Raw genomic sequence first — 20,132 nt, 5'->3', positions numbered from 1 at the left:
ATTTCGTCCAAGACTCTTTATTTTCTACAACTGAGTGAAGTCTGAAGCAAATGCATTACGGGGTTGATTTCTCATCCAAGTATGTTTGTTATACTTTTTCATTTTGATATGGAGTCACCTTGAGACAGGGGTATCTTGTACAGGGGTACTCATGCAGATATTAAACTAGTAATATAAAACTTGTTTAGAACAAGATGCCTTTAGATAATTGCATAAACACACAAGGAAAAAAAGTTAAATTACATTTCAAATAAAATTGTGGGTCCCAAAATGGTCCAGTATTTGACTGCGTGACCTCAAACATTGGCAGTAATGTAGCCTTGTCTATGTTGTCCTTGATTCTGCCTGAAGCTGAACCTCCGCAGTAAAGGACTTAGTCGCAGTTGATTCCCTGTAAATACATTCAACTGAGTATGTTTGAGTTACATATTTCTTGGTATGTACAGATATTTAGAGAATTAGAGTCAAAGATCACCATACCTTGCTGCTCAGTGTTTTCATGGGAGTGTAATTTGATAATTTCACAGCTTCCAGGATCTTCCTCATTTATAATTCCGAGGTTTGTCCGCCATTTCTTCCAATTGACTTCTTCTACCCTGGTTTTTAACAAGTGATTTTTACATGTTAGCCTACTTAACTGTAACCACACCAACTCCAACTATGATCGTACAGGACACTTTACCGGAAAAACCTGCGATGGGCAACTCCAAGCTTCTTCACCACTCCCGACCTCAGTTTTTTCCTGAGGCACTTGGGAAGGCTTCTCTCCAAGTCTAAGATGGTATGTGCCCTCTGTGAATGCAAATCACATTAAGTAGATTATTAGCAGGTAAAGAGGCCCACGTTCATCCATTTTTCCACTGAAAAATATTCACAGGAAAATCAAAAGAATCACTTTAATGTTGACTTGGTACCTTTACCTGTAATTTCCAGATGCTTTCGCTGTCTCTGGAGATCTTCTCTACAGTCTCACTCATGAGGGCTATGAGCATGTTGAGCAGCAGTATGTAGGTGAGGATGATGTAGGAGATTAGAAGAATGTAGAACACCTCCTTATACTGGACCTGGTCAGTAAACTCCAGGTCACCCATACCGATGGTAAACTTAAACAGCTCCAGGGTGGTAAAGCCTATGTTGTTATAGGTTGGCCTCATGCAGATTTCAGAACGAAGTCCCACTTTCCTTGACAGAGATCTGAGAGGTGGATTCTCCTCAATCAGCACCACAATAGCTGGGAACAGATGGAAACTTAGCAATGCATATCTTGGTATCCAACCTTGTTAGAGTTTTACACAAATTGTTTGGAAGATTGTGATTACCTATAGAAAAACCTAAAAGAAAAACGATGTAGACAAAAAGAAATCGTACAATGTCCCCCATGATCATCTGAAAGAGAAACAGCACAGGCACAATACAAACATGTAATTGCAAAACCGTGTAATTGTATTCCCAGTGTTGTCACTAAAAAGTAATTTCCTTGATAATCGACCAAATGGACCATTTGTACATTCCTTTATGAATACAGATAAATGTAAAATTATTTAACTTTTTCTAACTTACCCTTTGCATCATGACACTGTACATGCCCATGTGTCTAGACCCTCTGGTGAAGTAAAGGAGATTGATCCAGGAGAAGGCAAGTGAAAGCACCAGAGGTCCGACATATTCCGTCTGACCACAGACATATAAAAGCACACAGACCAGAAGGAGCACAGCCTGCAGGAGACTAAGGAAGAGGTCATGATATTACTAACGAGGGACTGCATATACATATCACTTGCTTGATTTTGGGGGGATACTCACAATAGAATATCGCAAAATCCATCAAGAGACAAAGCCTGGCAGTTTGGGGGTTTTCTTTTTAGATTAATTATCTGTGGATAATGGATATCGGTTAGAAATATAAGATTTTGTTTTGAATTTCAAGTCACATATATAATATATATAGTAATATAGAATATACTCACCCCTTTACAGAGGAAGTAAATTGCACCTATTACACTAATAAACTCGCCAACAGTACGAAGGTAGTCAAGTGGTGTGTCTTCTACAGGAAATGGTGGCTGCAATTAAAGGCAAGTTTCAGATAATCAAATGAAAATGTTTCTACTGCTAGTACTATTGATGTGGCTTAAGGTATTTTTGAGTTACCTGTCCTTCCTTTCTGTAAAAGGCTACAGCTGTGAAGATACCCAGGTATACCATGTAAACTATAAAATTGACGAAAAACATCTTACTGGCGAACATATCCCATTTTTCCTCAAGAAGTCTGTGTAGAGGCTCTGTTTCCAGCATTTCGTGGCGATTCTGAGATTCACACATTTTAAAACAAAACAGGTATGTTGGAAATATGTAAACAGGTTTCTATGGAGAAATCAAATCAACTGTGACGTTCCACAGAGAGATACATGGAGCCTATAAGCCTATTCTATCCCATTCTTTCAACTCAGCTAAATCAGACATTCTGGCATTAAACAGTCTACTTCTATAACCTTGGTCTCCAATTTACACTTTTGTTCAACATCCTTCACTTATTACAGATGTGACTGTAATGTGTTTGTACCGGAATCCCACTGCCGTAGACAATAATCTCTAACACCGAGTTTGACTCGTAGGTGTCGAGGGACTCCAAGTCATACAGGGATGAGTGGATGGGTCCGTAGGCCCACTCTGTAAACTTCCTGGAAAGGTCTCTGGTCTCTTCCTCTGTGAACTCACGCTGCACCATGTGTCTGAAAATCTGGCCAACAACAGGTCAGCAAGGCTGTATTAACCTTATACACAGCACGGGTATGTGAACTTTGTACCATTCCTTAAAAATGTATATCATAATTGTCTTTTGATGGATACAGTATGTGACAAGATGGCATACAGTTGATGTGGGTTGTGAATTCCTCATCATCATATTAACTTAATGATCCATAGGGACAACTATGTGGAGTGTGGACTAACACGTTAACCTACTTGACATTAAACAACTACACACAGTTAAATGTTATACACCTAAAATATTTGGGTGTTGGTACACATACCCCAATCTTTCCTGTCTTGGCGGCCAACTTTAAAGGAGTCATCCCATGGTGGTTTTCAATATCCTCTAGTTTGATTTTGTCATTTGTTTTGCTGTCCCTTTCCTTTCCCAGTTTAGCATCTCTTATAAGAATCTCATCATATATTCTTGTGACAAAGTCAGTATTTTCCGGGGTGTTGTCTGCTATGGCGACCAGAGCATGCAAGACTGTGTTGCCCTGACAATCTCTGTCAGTCAGGTCAGCGGTGCTGTATGGGTTCTCCATGAGATAGGACACAATGTCCAGCTGATTGGTGCAGGCTGCCAAAGACAGAGGAAGCTCACCTATTGGATGTAAGGGCCCAAACATGAGAAAGTATTAAGGTAATTATGATACAAACTAAATTGTAGCTTGATCTCATCTTTTTTTGTCTTAAAACAAACTTGACTTATTAGCACATCAGTATCAAAACAGCTCTTAATACAGTACAACATTTTTTTTTAACCTTCTAATAATACATGACATTAATAGCACTCACCAAAATAAAAACCAGGCTTTGCATATTGCTGGAAGAACTTGCCAAAGGCTTTGACCTGGACATCGGCGCCTTTCTCAACCAGACGTTTCACTAAGTGAAAGCTCCGTCTCTCAATAGCAACATGAAGAGCAGTCTGACCTGCAAAGTAGGAATGAGTGCGCTCAGGCATGGTCAGAAAAATATACATTTACATAATGTAATAGTCCCACTCATAGATGAATAGACTATATCAAATAACCACTACATTTGACTAAGAGAAGGCAAAACCTGCGTCCAAATACCCTTTCATGCAGACCTTGCAGATTTCATAGATTTACCTACCTTTGTAATAAATATCTGTATAGGGAGCATTGACAAAGTTTTTTAAACCTTGTGAACCCCCAGTTATCTCTGCAATCTCCAGAAGAGTTTCAATAGTGTCATTCTTGCCATCTTTCAGATTCAAGAGGGCCTTCAGAAGAGCTGTTTTCCCATTTGTTGGATCTAAACTCATGCATGGCATTTTAGATGGTTAAATAACAGGTATCTTATTCATATATCATACACCTTAGTGTAATTTGCCCATATGCAATAGTTTCCAAGAGGCAAGACTGTCTCACCTTTAAACTCTATGTCTGTAAGATGTTTCCCTGTAAGTTGAAAGTACTCCAGGAATCCATTTAGTAGACAGACATCTCCTTTTGATGCTGCCCCAAACAAACGTTCCATATTTAATGTGTTGTTTTTGTCTCTGCAATGTAGAGACCGACATGTTTAGTTTTACAAAAAGGCACAATGGGATACACATTGTACTCACACTGTGAATAATGCAAAGTAAAGGGTGGGAACATGGGTGTCATGACGAGAAGGGTCATCTTTTTTCACTGTAACATGACACCATGTTTGACAAGTTTTGTTTTTTCATGTTTAAACAGTTGAACTTGTTTAAGTCCAGTCCATATACCTTCAGACATTCTGCCATTGCTATATTTGTTATAGAGATGAGAGATACAGACATAGAGAACAGTTAAACATTAATAAGAGATAATTATATGTCAAACATCGCACCACCAGGGAAAAACTGGTTCAAGATCAAGTTCGAGCTTACCTGCTCGGAAGAGGAATGGGAGAATCCATTGGGGGATGACTTGCATCACCCCCCACAACATCAAGCAGCTTACTGCCATTGTTATCCACATCATCCTCCTCTGTATCCTCTTCAGTGTCATTCATAATATCTTTCTTTTTGCCAAGACAGTCTTGAGTGGGGTTAAGGTGCATAATGTTGAAGTCTTGAACATAAATCCAACTTCTTCTACCGTCTTGCTCTATTCAAAAGTCTAACTGTTAACCAATTGTCAACTGAGTTTTGAAGGTTTGCTGCTGTTGTCGGGTGTTAAAGTAGGAACTGGTGATTCACTAGGGATGGTTACCTTGGTTATGCTCCTCCCACTTACCACAGGGTATTCTATAGAGGATCAAAATGTTCCAGTACCTTCTGAATGTAAGGAAACATGGTACCACACACCTTTTACAGTAATACCTGAAAGGACTGAAAACTGATTATCTCCCATTGCTGTGATTTACTATGCAAAAATGTATTTTTACATCATACAATGTTGTGAACTGAATACACACACTCAACTGACAATTAGCTTAAAGTAGCATTTAAAAAGCTACATTCAAGGCAAGAACTGGCTATAATGACAGTAATGTTTTATACCATTTATAAAGTCTGGCAAGACTAACTTATCTAGTGATCTTTGTAACAGCTGGATTTAGTTTTTGGATTAAAGACTTAACTAAACTTAACTAAACTAACTTGAAAAACATATACAAAAATACATTTTGGCCTTATGAAATGTTGGCATTACTAATTTTACTAAATAGTCAAATGAACTGTTCGCTCATTGGTGTGTGTTAAATGCACGGGTACAGTACCTGTGTAACAGGTATCTAGTGAAGGAAATGCCTTTCACAGTTGAGGAGCCCTTTTCATCAACTTCGTAAGCAAATAATAAAATGGTCAAATATTTCAAAAAAAATTTTTGTAATAATTTTATTTATCAATACAGTACTTGTCCAAACTGATAAAGTGTCTCACAATTAAAGTGATCAATCAAAAGAGCATAAAGTTTAAGACTAGTGGAGAGAGCAGAGAGAAAAAAAAATAATTGAATAATCCCGAGCAAAACGTATAACTCAAGAATGCAGCTGCTTAAAAAGGTGAGGTCAGCATGAGGAAAGCTTATCCACAATGGAAATATACTAGTATCCATCCATAAAAGAAAATCCATCCATAAAGGTATCCATCATCACTTCAATCCAATATATTTTCAAATGTTTACTTTCCAGTCCTGTTTTAGCATTTTAGCCTGCTCCAGGTCAGTGGTCTGACACCAGTGTGTACAAGCATCAAGCAAATAACTTTCTCAGAGGTGTTAAGATAGTTATATAGTTGTGGCTACAATTAAGTAGCTACTGTTGATTCTTTGCTGAGTTGCTACCATGACAACTAAGCCTTTGGTGATAGGATAGGTGACGTTGAGCCATCATGGCTGCTATGTCTCTGGTGATAGGTCAGTGAGCTGTTGCTGTTCCAGCTGTTTTGTGTCCTCTATTTTGTTATGGTTTTTTAGATTCTTATTTTTCCTTTGGAAAGACATAGGGTAAATAACTTATTTCAAGTAATTATTTCAAAACATATTTACACATAACAACATAAATTACCTAGGCACTTCAAACTTCCTCTCTCGATAGAATTCACTCTTCTTCATGAGGTAAAGCAGAACCATGTCACAGAGGAACACTCCCTGCAACATAATAATGTCAAAATATTCACTCTGTGTCTTATGTACCTACCTATATGGTGTGGAATTATAACAGAACATAACACTTTGAACTTAGATAAGGACTTCCTGTGGGTTTGGACGTTTAAAATTGAAACTTGAGTAATGTAACACTTACGGCACCCATCAAAGCGACTCCTGAGCCTATATTGATAACCGTAGGAATGATGCTGAACTTCCCAGCCTAGAGAAAATAGAAGAGTAAAATGACTATATGTATTATAGCGACCACACCATGAAACAAGGCCAACATTTTATATAAGAGCAGCTTTAAATACAAATTCCTTACGTTTTACAGTTCATACCTTTCCATTCACCATAATATCTAGACGGACACCGTACACTTTAAATAGAGTTCGGTAGCTTTCCCCAGCAGCATTTTTGTAATAGCGAGCATGTCTATGAAGTCAAAACAAGGATAGGTCCAATGAAAGGATTTAACGGTGTTGTTTATCAGCATTACATTGTTTTATGTATTCATAATATTTATCCTTTCCTGCAAATGTGTAATCTATTATTGGGTATTGTGCATGTAAGGTTGTGTACTTCTACCTTTGGCACGACAGGTTACCTGAAGTTGAAACCTGATGTAATGGAGTCGCTCGAAGCACTGATGTCCAGGCGGGTGAAACGATAGCGTGGATGGCATTTAGAGGAGCTCTTGTCAAGGTCACAATTCCACTCTATCAGAATGCCTACCGAACCACCCTGAGTGGGGCAGAAAAAATAAATGTGTTAAATCTCTGGTAATTAAAATAAATTCAACTCTCAACATCCTGTGAAACTCACTCTCAAGGCCATGTCTTGGAAGTTGTGTCCCGTTCGGTTTGTAATGTCTCCCAGGTGGAATATAGGGCAGTAGGGGTGTAGGACCTCGTCATACAGGCATGTTTTTAGATATGAATCATTAGATGTGTCCAGAACATTGGATCTAAAGATTACAGTGTTAGAACAACAGTGGAGACTACTGATTTGTAATATTATGTGAATAACAATGACTTCACTTCAAACAACTTACTTTGAGAAAGAAAATTTGGGAAATCTGATGAAATTTTTTATGTAAATAGTAAAGTTCTCTGCTTTTCTTAATATAGGTCCCCTGTAATAAAATGAAATTAAAATAAGTTGGTAATAAATATACCAACAAGACAGAAAATTAGACATTTAATTATACAAATAGTCCTACTAGTGAGTGAAAGACTGTGTTTTATGAGTGTGCTTGTGTGTTTCCTTACTCTGGTTGGGTCTTTCTCTCTACAGGACACCAGCCATATATTTCACACGTACCAGTAGAGTTCCCATCCCTTTTTAAACAGCGACCACTCATAACTCCTGCAGCATCATAAAAAAGTTTGAAGGTGCAACTTCCCACCTCTAGTAGAAAATAGAATGAACTCAGCAGGGCCAAGGTGATGGTCTTTACAAGTAATGGACTTCAATAAACTACTTAACATTTTGTTCAGTCAAATTAAATTAAGGGTAAGTAAATTTCGATCCAAAGCTTCACAGTGATCCCACCCAGAAGTTTGTTTGCCTTCCTACCGTTACCGGCAACAACCGTTTCTCCCTCCACACAGTCCTCATTCGCCCTGCAGAGGCCGTCCAACACCTTGGAGCTCTGAAAACAGACACCATCTGGTTGTACACATACAAAGACTTTCATCATGTTAGTAGGCTAGATTTACGATACTGTAAACATAACCTTATCTCTGTTACAAAGTAGCAGAGAGAAGCTTTACAGGAAAATGCAGCGAGGTATGGGTACTCCCAGTGTAGATAATGACCTGAATAGTGTTTATTATTGGGACTTTGGTCTTTCTATCGTTGTATGGTTGTTAGTTGGTTGGACCAGGACAAGGAGCAGAGAACAGATACTGTTTTTTAAATAAATTACCCAAAACTTCCCAAAATGTGATGAAACCAATCACATTACTACAGATACCACAACGTTGGCCATTATTAATCTAAAACTGCAGTTTCCCCAAAAAATCTAGCAGCCATTGGAGGCAATGTTGCCCAAATGATGACTAAGTGTATTAAGGAGGTTGACAGCAATGTGACAGCAATGTTGTCCCTTGGGCTAGAAGCATCCCACTGATGGACAGAGACTGTGGGACTGTTTACACAACACGTCTTTCTCTGAGCTGAAGACTGTGCCTCAGATAGCTAGAGGCATATTACTTGTTACAGCCTTCATAAGATATGTCATTGTTCATCTAATTAAGACATCTGTACTTGGAGGACATGGATCTGTACTTGGAGGACATGGAGAAGCAGCTAAAGAGTTTCTGTTCTTGGACCTGTATCTCCTCCAGTTTGGGGATTCTCCATCTTTTGCTCCAGTGGGTGATGAACGATGTGGAGATGAAAACATTGCGAGCCACATTGCGAGATTGTGGCTAATCTCACCCGTCTGATTTGGTGGAGGTTAAGAGTATCTTTAGCCTATTGAACCACAGCTCTAAAGGAAAGGTTCTTACCTCAGCACAGAAGTCCAGCTTCTGGTTTGGTGTTTCTATAAAGTTAGTTACAATGAATAGTGCTGAATCGCCCTGGAAAAATAGACAGATTTGTGAACAATTTGCCCTTGTAAAGCAAAAGTTGTGATTTATTAAAGATTAAACAAACTGTCTATATTTGGCTATAGCTTTGTTGAACAGTGTACATGGAAAGGTTGGTCTCACATGAGGAGGAATTACATAGTCTTCAGGCCCCCAAACCAGTAGTCCAGACTCTGTGGTGTTAGTGACAGTCACACCCTTCAGTTTAGTAATCACAGAACTCTGGATGGATTCTTCTGTTTCTTGGTAGCCCTTCTTGGTCAGGAAAACCCACCTTTTCAGGAGAGGACAATAAGGGGTTCAAAAACCTACATTTAAATTAACCCAAAAGTGTAGTAGACTTCTGAATGAAGGATACTAGGACTTTAATAAGTAGTAGTGTAGTTCCGACCTTGAAATCTGATTGGTTGACAGTCGAATCATATGCCACGGCCTCTCGTGAGTAATAGTTTATGCTAAAAAATGTAACTAGGCGGGATTCGATCTTAAATGTTGTGTGTGTGTGAGGTAGCCTGCAATTGGCCTATAACCAAAAATAACGTATTTTAACATTGAGCCAAGACAATCTACCATACTGACGTCATAAGCATTAGGTAACAAAGCAAGTAATTTAATGTTTTCAGATCATGCAAAAAGTGTGATTGTGCACAGGTGGCCAATGCCAGTCAGTCAATGATTCATTAATCATTAATCTGTATCAAGTATTCTGGTGACACGACAGGCGATCCAGCAGTTGCCTATATTTAGCCTAAAACCTCTCAATTAGAAATGTTATATGTCAGTTCAGCTATGTGTAGGCTCCCGATGAGTAGTCTAAGCATTTACCTTTTTCTGTCATTTAGATTTAAGCAGTTCAAGTAAGTACAAAAACATGCCGAGTCACTTACCCAATAATGTATCCAATGATGAATAATTGTACAAGTCTGTATAAAACGCCGACTGTCCTGTTCTTGGCAATTATATATTTTTCAGTCTTATAGTCAAACAAGGAAACAAACTGTGTTTTCCAGTCATTCCCGGACATTTTACCGGTTTGTCGACAGCAATAAACGAAGGCTATGCAATGACGGCAATCGTAGCCCATCTGCAGACACAGCGAAACAAAAAGCTGCAGTCGTCGCAGTTCGGTGTCATCAAAGTTACATCGAATAGCCATCCTTTTCGGAATTGTGCTCATTGATTTTACCAATAAGCAAACTAAAAGGCTCACGAATGCATTGACCAATGATTATTATCACACACCCTATTCGAACTCCTATTCAAATAATTAGAATCAAATTCCATTGGAATACTTCACCGGGCCAGGGTGCACGGCACCTTGCGGTGTCTGAAGTACGACCTGGACGCGTAGTTCCTTAGGCTATAGGTAGGCTATGGAATGGTGATACAAACAGCATACATCAAAATATCTTCAATATTTCCATATTATGTGCGACAGTTGATTAGGGCAACAGTTTGTTTTTGTGCTACAAGTTTGAAAGAATGAAACACGGGAGGAACTCGTTTGTAGCCTTTATGTTTTAGAATTTGAAACAGTTAATTGACTAATGCAAAACATTTTTATAATATAAAACATGAATTAATAAGAAAATGATCAGGTAGGGCCTACAAAACATTGCTAACATTAGCCTACTGTACATTTTTAAAACCTAAACTGAATCCTTAGATAGCATGCTATGTATAGCTTAAAGATAACAAAAACTGTAACACTGTATAACAACACATATCTTCCGAGTAATCTTCCATGTAAATATTATGAACTAAAATGAAGCAACATCAGCACTGCTGGATAAGAAGTTTTGGAGTGGATGTTTCATCTAGCTGGTATTGGATTGCACTACATTCTCATGGCGGCGCTTGAAAAAGCCACACTGTAAAGAATATTTTGAAAATGTAAATAGTTATTGGTTAACATAATGAATGCATGATCTGATACATGAACTATATGAGACCTCAACCATACCTTGATCAGTAGGAACATGATGAGAGCCAGGAACAGAAAGCCTCCGATAGAGCCCCCAATGATGGCAGCCACGGACTTCTCTATTGTAAGCTTCCTAATTGTTACTTGAACCTGAAGACCAACGCAGGTATAGTTGAAAGAGTTAAAAAAAAAGTCCTCATATGAAAAAACTGTTTTCTATTTATGTTTGTGGAAGTAACTCTTTTCAAACTTTATGTAATTTTTTTTTGAAATCTACCATTTCTTTGTATTTAACTTCCAGTGCTTCATATAGATCCTCATCAAATGTAACAGTTGCTTCAGCCGTAATCTTCTCAGATGCACTCTGAAAGAAGGAAAGCAGAGAGCAACCATATGAGTTCAATAGACCATGCATGGTACTGCTCATTCCACAGATTTGTCTTTATTCGACATTAATGACAGATGTATTTCTTTACACCCCTTTAAAAGGATGCACATGAATCCAGTAAATGTACACCCACCTGCACATCTTTGATCTTAGCCTCAGCTGTAATCTCAATATCCTTCAGGTCTGTCATGGCACAGTGGATAAGATATTTTTCAAATTTCTGAAAAAAAAGGACATGTAAATATCCCATACAAACCAATGTTGAAAAACGATGAAAGTAAAAGTACTAACTTTAACTCCTGTATTTGCAGGGAGCACACATTTGTCCTGTAAACACAATCATTAAGTATGATAAAGATTGGACAAAAAAAAAAGCGTTTTTTTTTGCTGTCTTTGGTTGTCAATTTTTTTTGCTCAGTTTTGTTTTTGACATACCTTGGGTGTGATATGGCTGATCTTGAAGTCAGTGTGATCAGCCTCCACTGTTATAACAATGGAAACGTTCAGAACGGCGTTGTGATTGTTCTTGCCGTGGAGCTGGAACGATTAAGAAGGTTGAATAGGGATGCAAGATTACAGAGTGGTGTTCAAGTCTATGACATTACAAACATACCTGAAATGTGAAAGTCAGCTGTTTTGTCTCTTCAGTGTCAGTGATTGTCAGCGAGTTTGGCGAAGCTTCTCTGGAACAGGATCGTAGCATAAACTTGTTTAAAAATAATAATGTTCTCATGTTTCTTGAAAGGCCTCCACTTTCATTTTGTTCTTCAGTTGTTATTAGTTTTATTATTACTCACCCAGTCAGTTGGACCCTTAAAGCATTCTTTATCCCAAAGTGATACTTCTTGGCATCCAACACTTGCAATCCATTCTCACTTAAACACACGTCGGATGTAAAGTTTCTTAAGTAGCAGTTCGCAATGTCATTGGAAATCCATTTACACAAGCTATAGAATGGACAGGTCCCTCATTGTCAATAACCACTTGATGTAGTTTGACAGAATAATTCAACAGTATAAGTCAAAAGTATGAGATTATTACATGTTTTTAAGTCTCAGTGTGTTTTAAACAAAGCTTTTACTAGATGTATGTGGAACCAAATATTTCAAACCAGGTTAAGTTAGCAATGATGTAAGCCTCTTGTGTTTGTGATTTCTTGTCAGCCAGTTGCCAAATGATGTCGAAATTGACCTGGAGAAACCATATCACTTAAGAGTCAGACAAATAAGACTTATGATGTATTCATTCATTTAGCAGATGCTTTTCTCCAAAGCATTGTATGAGTAATACATATAGTGAGTGCAGCAGATAACAAACAACCAGAAGCACACAGTTCTAACAGTATGTCAATGGTTAGTGCCAAGGAGCAGTCTGTATTTTTTTTTACCAAACAGTGCCACATCAATCTCCACTACAATATTCACCTCCCAGATGCCCAATTACCTGATCATTTCTCCTGAAGACTGGATTTAAGAGACAACACTTCAACTGGGATGTGTCTTGGACCTCACAAACAACAGAACCCAGTGTTTGTGAATTCTGAGAAATACATCAAAGTTATTAGGCGTCATTCTAGATCTCCTCTATAGAGGTTAGGATCTGAGTTTGTTTTAGATGAAATTACCGCTATAAACGTACAACTATGTTGTAGAGGAGAATGTTGGGGTATGTCAGAAAAAGTGTTGTCATATAAGTCCCATCCTCATGGTTGGTTAAGTTGAACGAAATCATCACATTCTGGTTGGAACCAATAACAACCTTGTCATGGCTAATAAGCAAGATAAAAGAGTGGGAAACTGAATAGTTAAAACAGAAGGCATGTTTATACACAGCTATACTTGGTAGGTTGAAAATGTCTAAGACATTTTAAATGTTTATTGGACTTACCTGAGTTTTGAATCAGACAGGCTTATGTTTCTGACACATGTACTTTTGCAGTCCTTCTGAAATTCAATCTGAAGATTTAAAATGCATAAGGGGATGGATGGTTTTATTAGTTTATAGTAAGTTATGTTTCTACACAAAGAGAAGGGTAGTTTGTCTTCCTGGTTGACTTGGCAATAACTTGTTCAGATTCTAAAACATGCGTTAACCTTTTCAGCCACATCAGTAGAACTAAGTGCATCCAAAATTCGAATAGGTTTTGAAGTTGTCTTGAAGGGCAAATTCAATTTCAACCTGACCTCTATGGGTGAGAAACAGTCATAACAGCCCTGGGTGAAGGGGAAAGACAAAATTGATGTCGCCAGGTGTTAGATAAGCAGTAATTGCCAATAGTTCATTTTAAATTATTAAAACGATTGAATGATTTGTTAATTTATTAACGATTAACATTTTTCAAGGATGAATTGACACCTTTAGAACTTACTTCAAAGTGCAGTTCGATTGGACTTCTGAGGCATTCAGTATCAGGTAGCAATGTGAAATTTGACTCTCTGGCTGTTTTATCTTTAAAAATAAGACGCTTTTGTTTTTGTCCTGCATCCAGATGAATGATGTAGGAAATTGTAAGATTTTCACCAGCTGGTAAAAAAAGAACTTTATCAAAAACTTGTAATTTAAAATCAACCTAAAGTGTCCGTTCCAAAGCAGTATACTGTACATACATTTAATTGTTTCCTTTTTGGAGTTGAAGCAGATGTGTAAGTTGATCAAACGGGTGGGGACAGTGTTTGTTTGCTCATGGATAGGTATTGTGTCAGGTTTCAAGATTAACTGTGGTTCAAAGGCAATGACGGGCAGAGTTCTGGAACAAATAGAAAGTTAATTAATATTTGTACCATCCTCAACTAAAATAAACTGCTTCAGTGGCAACGTGCAGAATTATGCTAGTGTCAACAGAGCTGCTAGAGATGACAGGCAGGATATAGAACCGTCCAATATGAAATATTGTTGACAAAGAACAACACATTTTCTCTAGCAATTTAAAAAAATAATATCTTTATGCTGTTCACGTGAAACTATTTAACATAATATTGGACTCACTCCAGTACAGTGACCTTGCCTTGGCTTCCAATACTAATGTACTTTTGTCTCTGGTTGTCTTCTTGATCAGAGAAGGCACTGACAGACTGACCAAAATGGCGAAGTTTCATGTCAAAATCTCCAGCTGAGATTCTCTGCATGACAGTAGGACAAGATTTTAAATGACATATGATGTCAACACCATATGTGTAGTCTTTATCAATTTCAAATGTAGTTTCAGAGTTTGTATATGTAGTTTTCGTTCTTTCAAAGTAACAAAGTAGCTTCCCTATCTCCAAAGACTCACCTGTGTGAATTCATGCATTATCCCTCCAGGCATTCCGTTGTAGATGTAGACACTTCCAGAACGCCCTGAGTCAGAATCTTCCTCGAGAGGAGCCCCAATAGCCACATCATTGTATCTGTTCCCATCTAGGTCGCCCACTGTGGCAATGGCTGACCCAAACCTGGCAAACTCGTAATTGTCCAAACCCTGCCACTCCCAATCTTCCTTCAAAAATACTCCCTGAGCACACAACATAATCATAATCACCCTCAAAAAACAACTGTTAGGAGACATGTCTTGAAGATGTTTGACACCACCTTTGCAGTGCAAAATAGAAATACGCAATGGCTTTTTAGCAGTGGATATGGTAAAGTAGTATGAATACAAATTGAAACAAATTGACACTCACTTACCTGGTGAAGCCTGTACACATACACTTTACCCTCCTCGCCCCTTCTGTGGAAGTGTGGAGCACCAATGAGCAGGTAGTCTGTCTCACTGTCCTTGTCTGTATCCAGGGCGCATAGGACTGATCCAAAGTAGGAGCCAACCTACAATAGTGTAAAAGGAATTTGGAATTCAAGCGATAGGATTATAAATGCTCACAGCCAATAGACTCAATCGACTTAAAACCAAAATGTATAAAAAAACAGATACAATCATTGACTAACCTGATCCCCTTGAAGTATTGACATCAGCTCATGTGATTTAGCACTGAAGACAAATACCCCACCTGTCAGGTTATAACGAGGAGCCCCCGAGATGTATAAAGTCTCAAAGGAATCCGCCGCTGATATCACACTGTAACCTGTCTCACACACACACACACACATGTATTAATACATTAGAATGGGAATATGAGGTGAAACAAACAACACCACGATACACAAACTTTCCAAGGTTCATACCTAAATAGGAAAACCATGATTCTCTAGAGGACCCATTTAAGAAGGTCACAGTGTTCTGCTCACGGTGCTTCAGTATGACTCCCCCGCTCCAGTCATAAGCTCCCACAGCTCCAAACAGAAGGAACCCCTATAAACATAAATGTTGCTGCTGTAATGACTAATTGGAGAAATTATACCAAGAATCATTAATACACCAAAATTAGGAAGTTGTTCTATTGATTGGAGATTGTCTATTTGCTCTTGAAACAATGGGCTTCAAAACAGGATTTGTCCATGAAACTTACATCAGGTGCCATGTGATTGCTGAATCCAGCCTCAGCAAGTTGAAACGTAAATCCAGCCCCTTGCTTTAATCCTTATTTATAAATTCAACACAGCCAATTGGTTAGACAGCAATTTACAATCAAGTGCATGCACATACACACATGATGTGACTGACTTCATGTATACATAATTAAGATAATTAGTCGACATAAAACTCAATACTAGATTTCCCCACAATATTACAGTACCTTCAATTCCTTTAATGATACTGGTCTGTAACTCAGAGAGAATTTTGTCCAAAACTTTGTAGTCCGAAACACTAAAATGGTTATCTGGAGCGATTGTCTTCATTTCATCAATTGTTGTTGTATCATTACCAACCTGTAATTTATTTCCTTGGTTAAATTAAATGATCTTAATTGTAAGGCATTCATACCAATTTATAAGTAATAATTATTTATAATTGTTATTATTATTATTATGTTAATAGGTGCAAATATCAACTTGAACTGAACAATGATTCAAGGATTATTCGGGCTAACAAAAAATTACCCCAATAGCATATGTTGAAATGTTTTGTTTTTTGAGTAAATCCAGAGCTTTTGGTAGATTTGCTTTATCCCGATAGGTGATTGCCCCATCTGACAACAAAATCATTATTTTCTTTGAGTCTTCTCTTGACCCATTCTCGGCAACAAAAACATGTTCACTGAAAAGAGAAACATTTAAACAAATATTAACAACGATTTTAACGTCAAATGCATAAATGTATAACAATTTGGAATTTAATTCTACTTAATACCATTATTTGTATTAATGTAATCGTTACCACAAATTGATTATGGCTGAAGCAGTCAATGTTTCTTCTTTGAGATGTTGGATATCTGAGACTGTCTGAAGAGCTTTGTTGCTATTGCTGATACTATCTTTTAGCAATAGTTCAGCTGTGATATTTGTCCCATACTGAAGTACAGCAAAGTCACACTGAAAAAAAATTATTTTTGATAAATCTTAAAGAAAGCTTTCTTCTCATAATATATACAAACACAGCATTTTCTGTATATATATATATATATATATATATATATATATATATATATATATATATATATATATATATATATATATATATATATATATATATATATATATATATATATATATATAAATGTGAAGGTAACACTTTATACATTCAAACCAAGTTTGATTTCAACAACATGAAGGTCTGCCCTGGTTCATCAGTGTCACTAGTCTTGAAATGTTTTTGTTGATGTGTACTGTGAGGTTGCATACATATAGTACACACAGTACTCACATTGAGGCACTTTTCCCAAACATTTTTCATAACAGTAGAGATAAACTCCTTTGCTTTCTCAAAGTCGTATGGGGTGAGACTATTAGAACCATCAAGTACAAATGCAATTTCGGTCCCAGGATCTAGTGGAAAAAAAGTTATTTAAAATGTATAATAACCAAAATCTAACATCGTAGCTATTGAGGAGGTGAAGGAGTTAAAAAGGTAAAGGCTTGGAAAGTTGACAAAGTGGCCGAGATGTGTCAACACTTTGCAAAAGATACAACACAAATGCAAAAGCTCAAATTTGTGTTGCAGCTTTTGCATTTGTGTTGTGGCTTTTGAAAAGCATTGATAAGTCTCTGCCACCGTAGAAAACTGTTTCTATACAGCAGAAACATCAGACTGTATTCATCTATGAATAAAATGGTTAATAAAGAATCATGCCATCCTCATCCTCATCATCTTCACTGTTGTTGTTGTGGTTGTTGTTGTTGTTGTTGTTGTTGCTGTTGGTGGTGGTGGTGGTGGTGGTGGTGGTGGTGATGTTTCTTCCCAGTTGTTCAACAACTATAAGAAAAAAGGTGACAAGCAGCATTTTTCCTTTACTATTAAGTTTGTACACAATTGTACACCATAGGCGATCATGCATTATGTTAGTTTTTTACATACAATGCATAATTTATCATTAGTTATTAGTTGGATTTCAAGTAAAAGTAATGTATTCATCAGGTTCACAGTGTGACACAAGGGCATGGTGTTTGAATATGTTACAATTACTACTATTGTTACTACTGTGATGCCACTGCCTACCCAGTGCAGCAGGGTTGACGCCTTCTATCCTTGAAGCAATGAGGATGCCACAGTTTCCATTGAAATCCTCATTCATGGTCACCTTATTCCTCACCTGCTGACAAAACTGATGGGAGAAGAGTTGAGGATGAGCAGGACAATGATCATGATTCATAATCGGATAGTCACTGCTAACAGAATATTCAGTTGATTTAACAACTAAGTGAAGGACAATGGACAAACAGGATATCACAAACAACATCAAACACTGCATTGTAAATGACAGCGGGCAAAGCAATAGCCGTCATCAAATAAATGTTCAAAAGACATCAAAGAAGAATCAACCTATTTTTGATAGCAGTACCATCAATCACTACAAGTTGTACTATCAACTACTATTTGATAGCAGTAGCCTGTATACTAAATGTTGTATTCTATATCATATACTGTATATTTTCAGCTACAGTGTAGACAATGTGTGCAACAGTATGTGGTTCATAAACAGTTACACTAAAAGAACATGTGGAGACACAGTGTTCTCGTTTCTGAGTATAACTACAGTGGTGGCCATACTGCTCATGAGTCTGACTTATATTAGGCTACTGAAACCAATGAACAGAATAACTAATTCAACTCCTCCTGACCTATGAATTCAAAGAAGAAACTTTAGAATGAGTTGCATTGAACAAGATTATTTAAATCACAATCTTGAATTCACATTTCCTCTCATGTTTCCAAGAAGAGGAACCTGTGGTTTGTCAGCAGACTGTCTTGCATTCACACATAATCTGTCATGAAACATTATTAATGTGTTTATCAATGTCAAAGGATGCAGTAAGTCATGCATTGTCACAGATTTAAACAGTATTTAAATTCAAATGTGTTATCTATGGAATCGGTTTACTTTTTATAAACTTACCATGTGCTGTTCAATGTCCTGTGTCAAATGGTTGGCTGCTGACACAATAGGTCTGAGCCCTTTCTTTGCAGGAGCTAAAACCAAACAAAAGTACAGTAGAAACTTAAAGCTACCCTTTACCTAAAATGAACGTATGTTGACTGGACACTCAGATATTTGAGCTTTAAGAAGTATGTGTTTTATTTTCTGTACCTGAGAGTAGAACTTTGGAACACATGGCCTCAATTGTACAATTAAACACTGCTGGTGGTCTTGAATTTGGAGATGTGATCAAGGCTCTGTAGAAGATCAAATGTTACACTGTAATGTAAAACAACTAGCTGTACTGTGTAAATGATGTACATTGAAGTACGATTATACTTGAACAGATTAAAATTCACCCTTTTTTGGACTGAACAGTGGTTTGTCCAAATAAATCATCGTTTTCCTGAAAAGTCCTTATAGGGTTTGTTAAAATGTTGAACCCAGCTGCTGTGTGGATAACTGTAACATGAAACATGTCTGTTGTCTGAACATGATATTATAACTAGTCAACACAAAGAGAATACTGTATCCTATGTAAAAAAATATCAAAGTAAATAATGGCAAATTACCATTTAATATCACTCACAAATTTCACCTATACATTTTATGTGAATGAATATCCAGATTTAGAATATGTCATATTAGAATAAGACAAGTATTAACATAATTATAATAAATAATGCTGTACATTCATGTAGTAATTTTTTTGTATTCTAAATGCTCAAAGTGGCATCAGTTTGGCCCATATTCACTTTTTGAAGAAAAATACAGCAAAGGAAATAGTGAACTAATAACAAATTGTTAAGAACCACACTCAATAGTGTTCTGTAAAACATTTTAGGTGTCCTATAAAGAGGGACCACTGTTCCTACATACCTGACAGCAATAAGACTCCCACAATCATGTTTCTTTTGACTTCTGACAGTTTAGAGAAACTCTCAACACTTCCTGGACTTTTTATAACGTTCAAAAAAATAACTGTTGCTCTGTTCTGTCTACAGATTGTGGAAGTGGTTCACATGAAGTTAGACAGGATATGGTATGACATCAAAGCATTTCAGTCTCACACTTAATTTATGAGTGTTCACAGTGACACATTTCACTACTGTCATAGAACTGAAAATATTTGACATGTTTGCAGAAGTTCTCTTACACTTGACTGCACACAACAACGTTATTGAGTCCAGGGTCTGCAATAAGAAACCAGTTTTAGCATATAAATGTTTTTAACATGTGTTAAGCGAAATTCCAAAACAAAATATTCAGTTTGTTCAGTTCACATAGTCTTGCCCTGCCCAGTTTAGAATTGGTGGACTTGGACAAGCCGATAGAGACATCCATAAGTGTTCTGAATGCAAACCATCTGTGTGAGTAAAAGTTACATCTGGTTGTATTAGGAAGTAATGTGGACAGTTTCCCATTTGTTTTTTT

The 20,132-nt window shown here is 37.2% G+C and overlaps 3 protein-coding genes across 3 annotated transcripts; all 3 read right to left on the bottom strand.

Moving 5' to 3' along the window:
- Position 1: 1 nt before the first annotated feature.
- LOC146257376 (transient receptor potential cation channel subfamily V member 1-like) lies at positions 2-4,761 on the bottom strand. The gene is made up of 15 exons (XM_084674735.1): positions 4,637-4,761; positions 4,149-4,279; positions 3,871-4,032; positions 3,550-3,687; positions 3,033-3,355; positions 2,564-2,740; positions 2,152-2,307; positions 1,968-2,063; positions 1,804-1,874; positions 1,561-1,726; positions 1,320-1,386; positions 921-1,231; positions 683-792; positions 481-596; positions 2-391 (listed from the first exon to the last, which is right to left on the bottom strand). Exons 1-15 carry the CDS (start codon positions 4,759-4,761, stop codon positions 297-299), a joined length of 2,244 nt encoding a protein of 747 aa, XP_084530861.1. The 3' UTR covers positions 2-296.
- Positions 4,762-5,686: 925 nt separating this feature from the next.
- p2rx8 (purinergic receptor P2X, ligand-gated ion channel, 8) lies at positions 5,687-9,449 on the bottom strand. The gene is made up of 12 exons (XM_084674047.1): positions 9,330-9,449; positions 9,062-9,212; positions 8,858-8,929; positions 7,920-7,995; positions 7,613-7,709; positions 7,396-7,476; positions 7,167-7,308; positions 6,949-7,085; positions 6,683-6,776; positions 6,496-6,561; positions 6,259-6,341; positions 5,687-6,180 (listed from the first exon to the last, which is right to left on the bottom strand). Exons 1-12 carry the CDS (start codon positions 9,359-9,361, stop codon positions 6,090-6,092), a joined length of 1,122 nt encoding a protein of 373 aa, XP_084530173.1. The 5' UTR covers positions 9,362-9,449; the 3' UTR covers positions 5,687-6,089.
- A 990-nt stretch (positions 9,450-10,439) lies between these two features.
- On the bottom strand, positions 10,440-19,690 carry LOC146257374 (integrin alpha-E-like). The gene is made up of 31 exons (XM_084674588.1): positions 19,578-19,690; positions 19,058-19,160; positions 18,870-18,955; positions 18,678-18,751; positions 17,780-17,885; positions 17,414-17,536; positions 16,988-17,109; positions 16,502-16,656; positions 16,225-16,381; positions 15,921-16,053; positions 15,693-15,763; positions 15,409-15,535; positions 15,172-15,308; positions 14,914-15,051; positions 14,522-14,740; positions 14,236-14,369; positions 13,857-13,996; positions 13,619-13,773; positions 13,344-13,463; positions 13,138-13,205; positions 12,889-13,018; positions 12,694-12,789; positions 12,362-12,441; positions 12,048-12,125; positions 11,864-11,933; positions 11,686-11,787; positions 11,542-11,577; positions 11,384-11,470; positions 11,140-11,226; positions 10,902-11,012; positions 10,440-10,809 (listed from the first exon to the last, which is right to left on the bottom strand). Exons 1-31 carry the CDS (start codon positions 19,603-19,605, stop codon positions 10,756-10,758), a joined length of 3,327 nt encoding a protein of 1,108 aa, XP_084530714.1. The 5' UTR covers positions 19,606-19,690; the 3' UTR covers positions 10,440-10,755.
- Positions 19,691-20,132: the final 442 nt, after the last annotated feature.

This window comes from Hypomesus nipponensis, chromosome 15, assembly GCF_054491055.1.
Source record: "Hypomesus nipponensis isolate SF chromosome 15, ASM5449105v1, whole genome shotgun sequence".
NCBI lineage: Eukaryota > Metazoa > Chordata > Actinopteri > Osmeriformes > Osmeridae > Hypomesus > Hypomesus nipponensis.
This window is presented reverse-complemented; position numbering and strand designations above follow the sequence as displayed.

Coding starts and splice junctions, on each gene's coding strand:
- p2rx8 (XM_084674047.1), bottom strand. CDS start 9,361: ATGATTCGACTGTCAACCAATCAGATTTCAAG. Junction 6,342..6,495: donor GAGTCGCTTTGATGGGTGCC/GTAAGTGTTACA, acceptor ATTATGTTGCAG/GGAGTGTTCCTCTGTGACAT. Junction 6,181..6,258: donor AGGAAGTTTGAAGTGCCTAG/GTAATTTATGTT, acceptor GTCTTTCCAAAG/GAAAAATAAGAATCTAAAAA.
- LOC146257374 (XM_084674588.1), bottom strand. CDS start 19,605: ATGATTGTGGGAGTCTTATTGCTGTCAG. Junction 17,886..18,677: donor AGGACATTGAACAGCACATG/GTAAGTTTATAA, acceptor TTCTCCCATCAG/TTTTGTCAGCAGGTGAGGAA. Junction 12,442..12,693: donor TCTTCAGGAGAAATGATCAG/GTAATTGGGCAT, acceptor TGGTTTCTCCAG/GTCAATTTCGACATCATTTG.
- LOC146257376 (XM_084674735.1), bottom strand. CDS start 4,761: ATGAATGACACTGAAGAGGATACAGAGGAGGATGATGTGGATAACAAT. Junction 3,356..3,549: donor AAAGCCTGGTTTTTATTTTG/GTGAGTGCTATT, acceptor TACATCCAATAG/GTGAGCTTCCTCTGTCTTTG. Junction 1,232..1,319: donor TCTTTTAGGTTTTTCTATAG/GTAATCACAATC, acceptor ATCTGTTCCCAG/CTATTGTGGTGCTGATTGAG.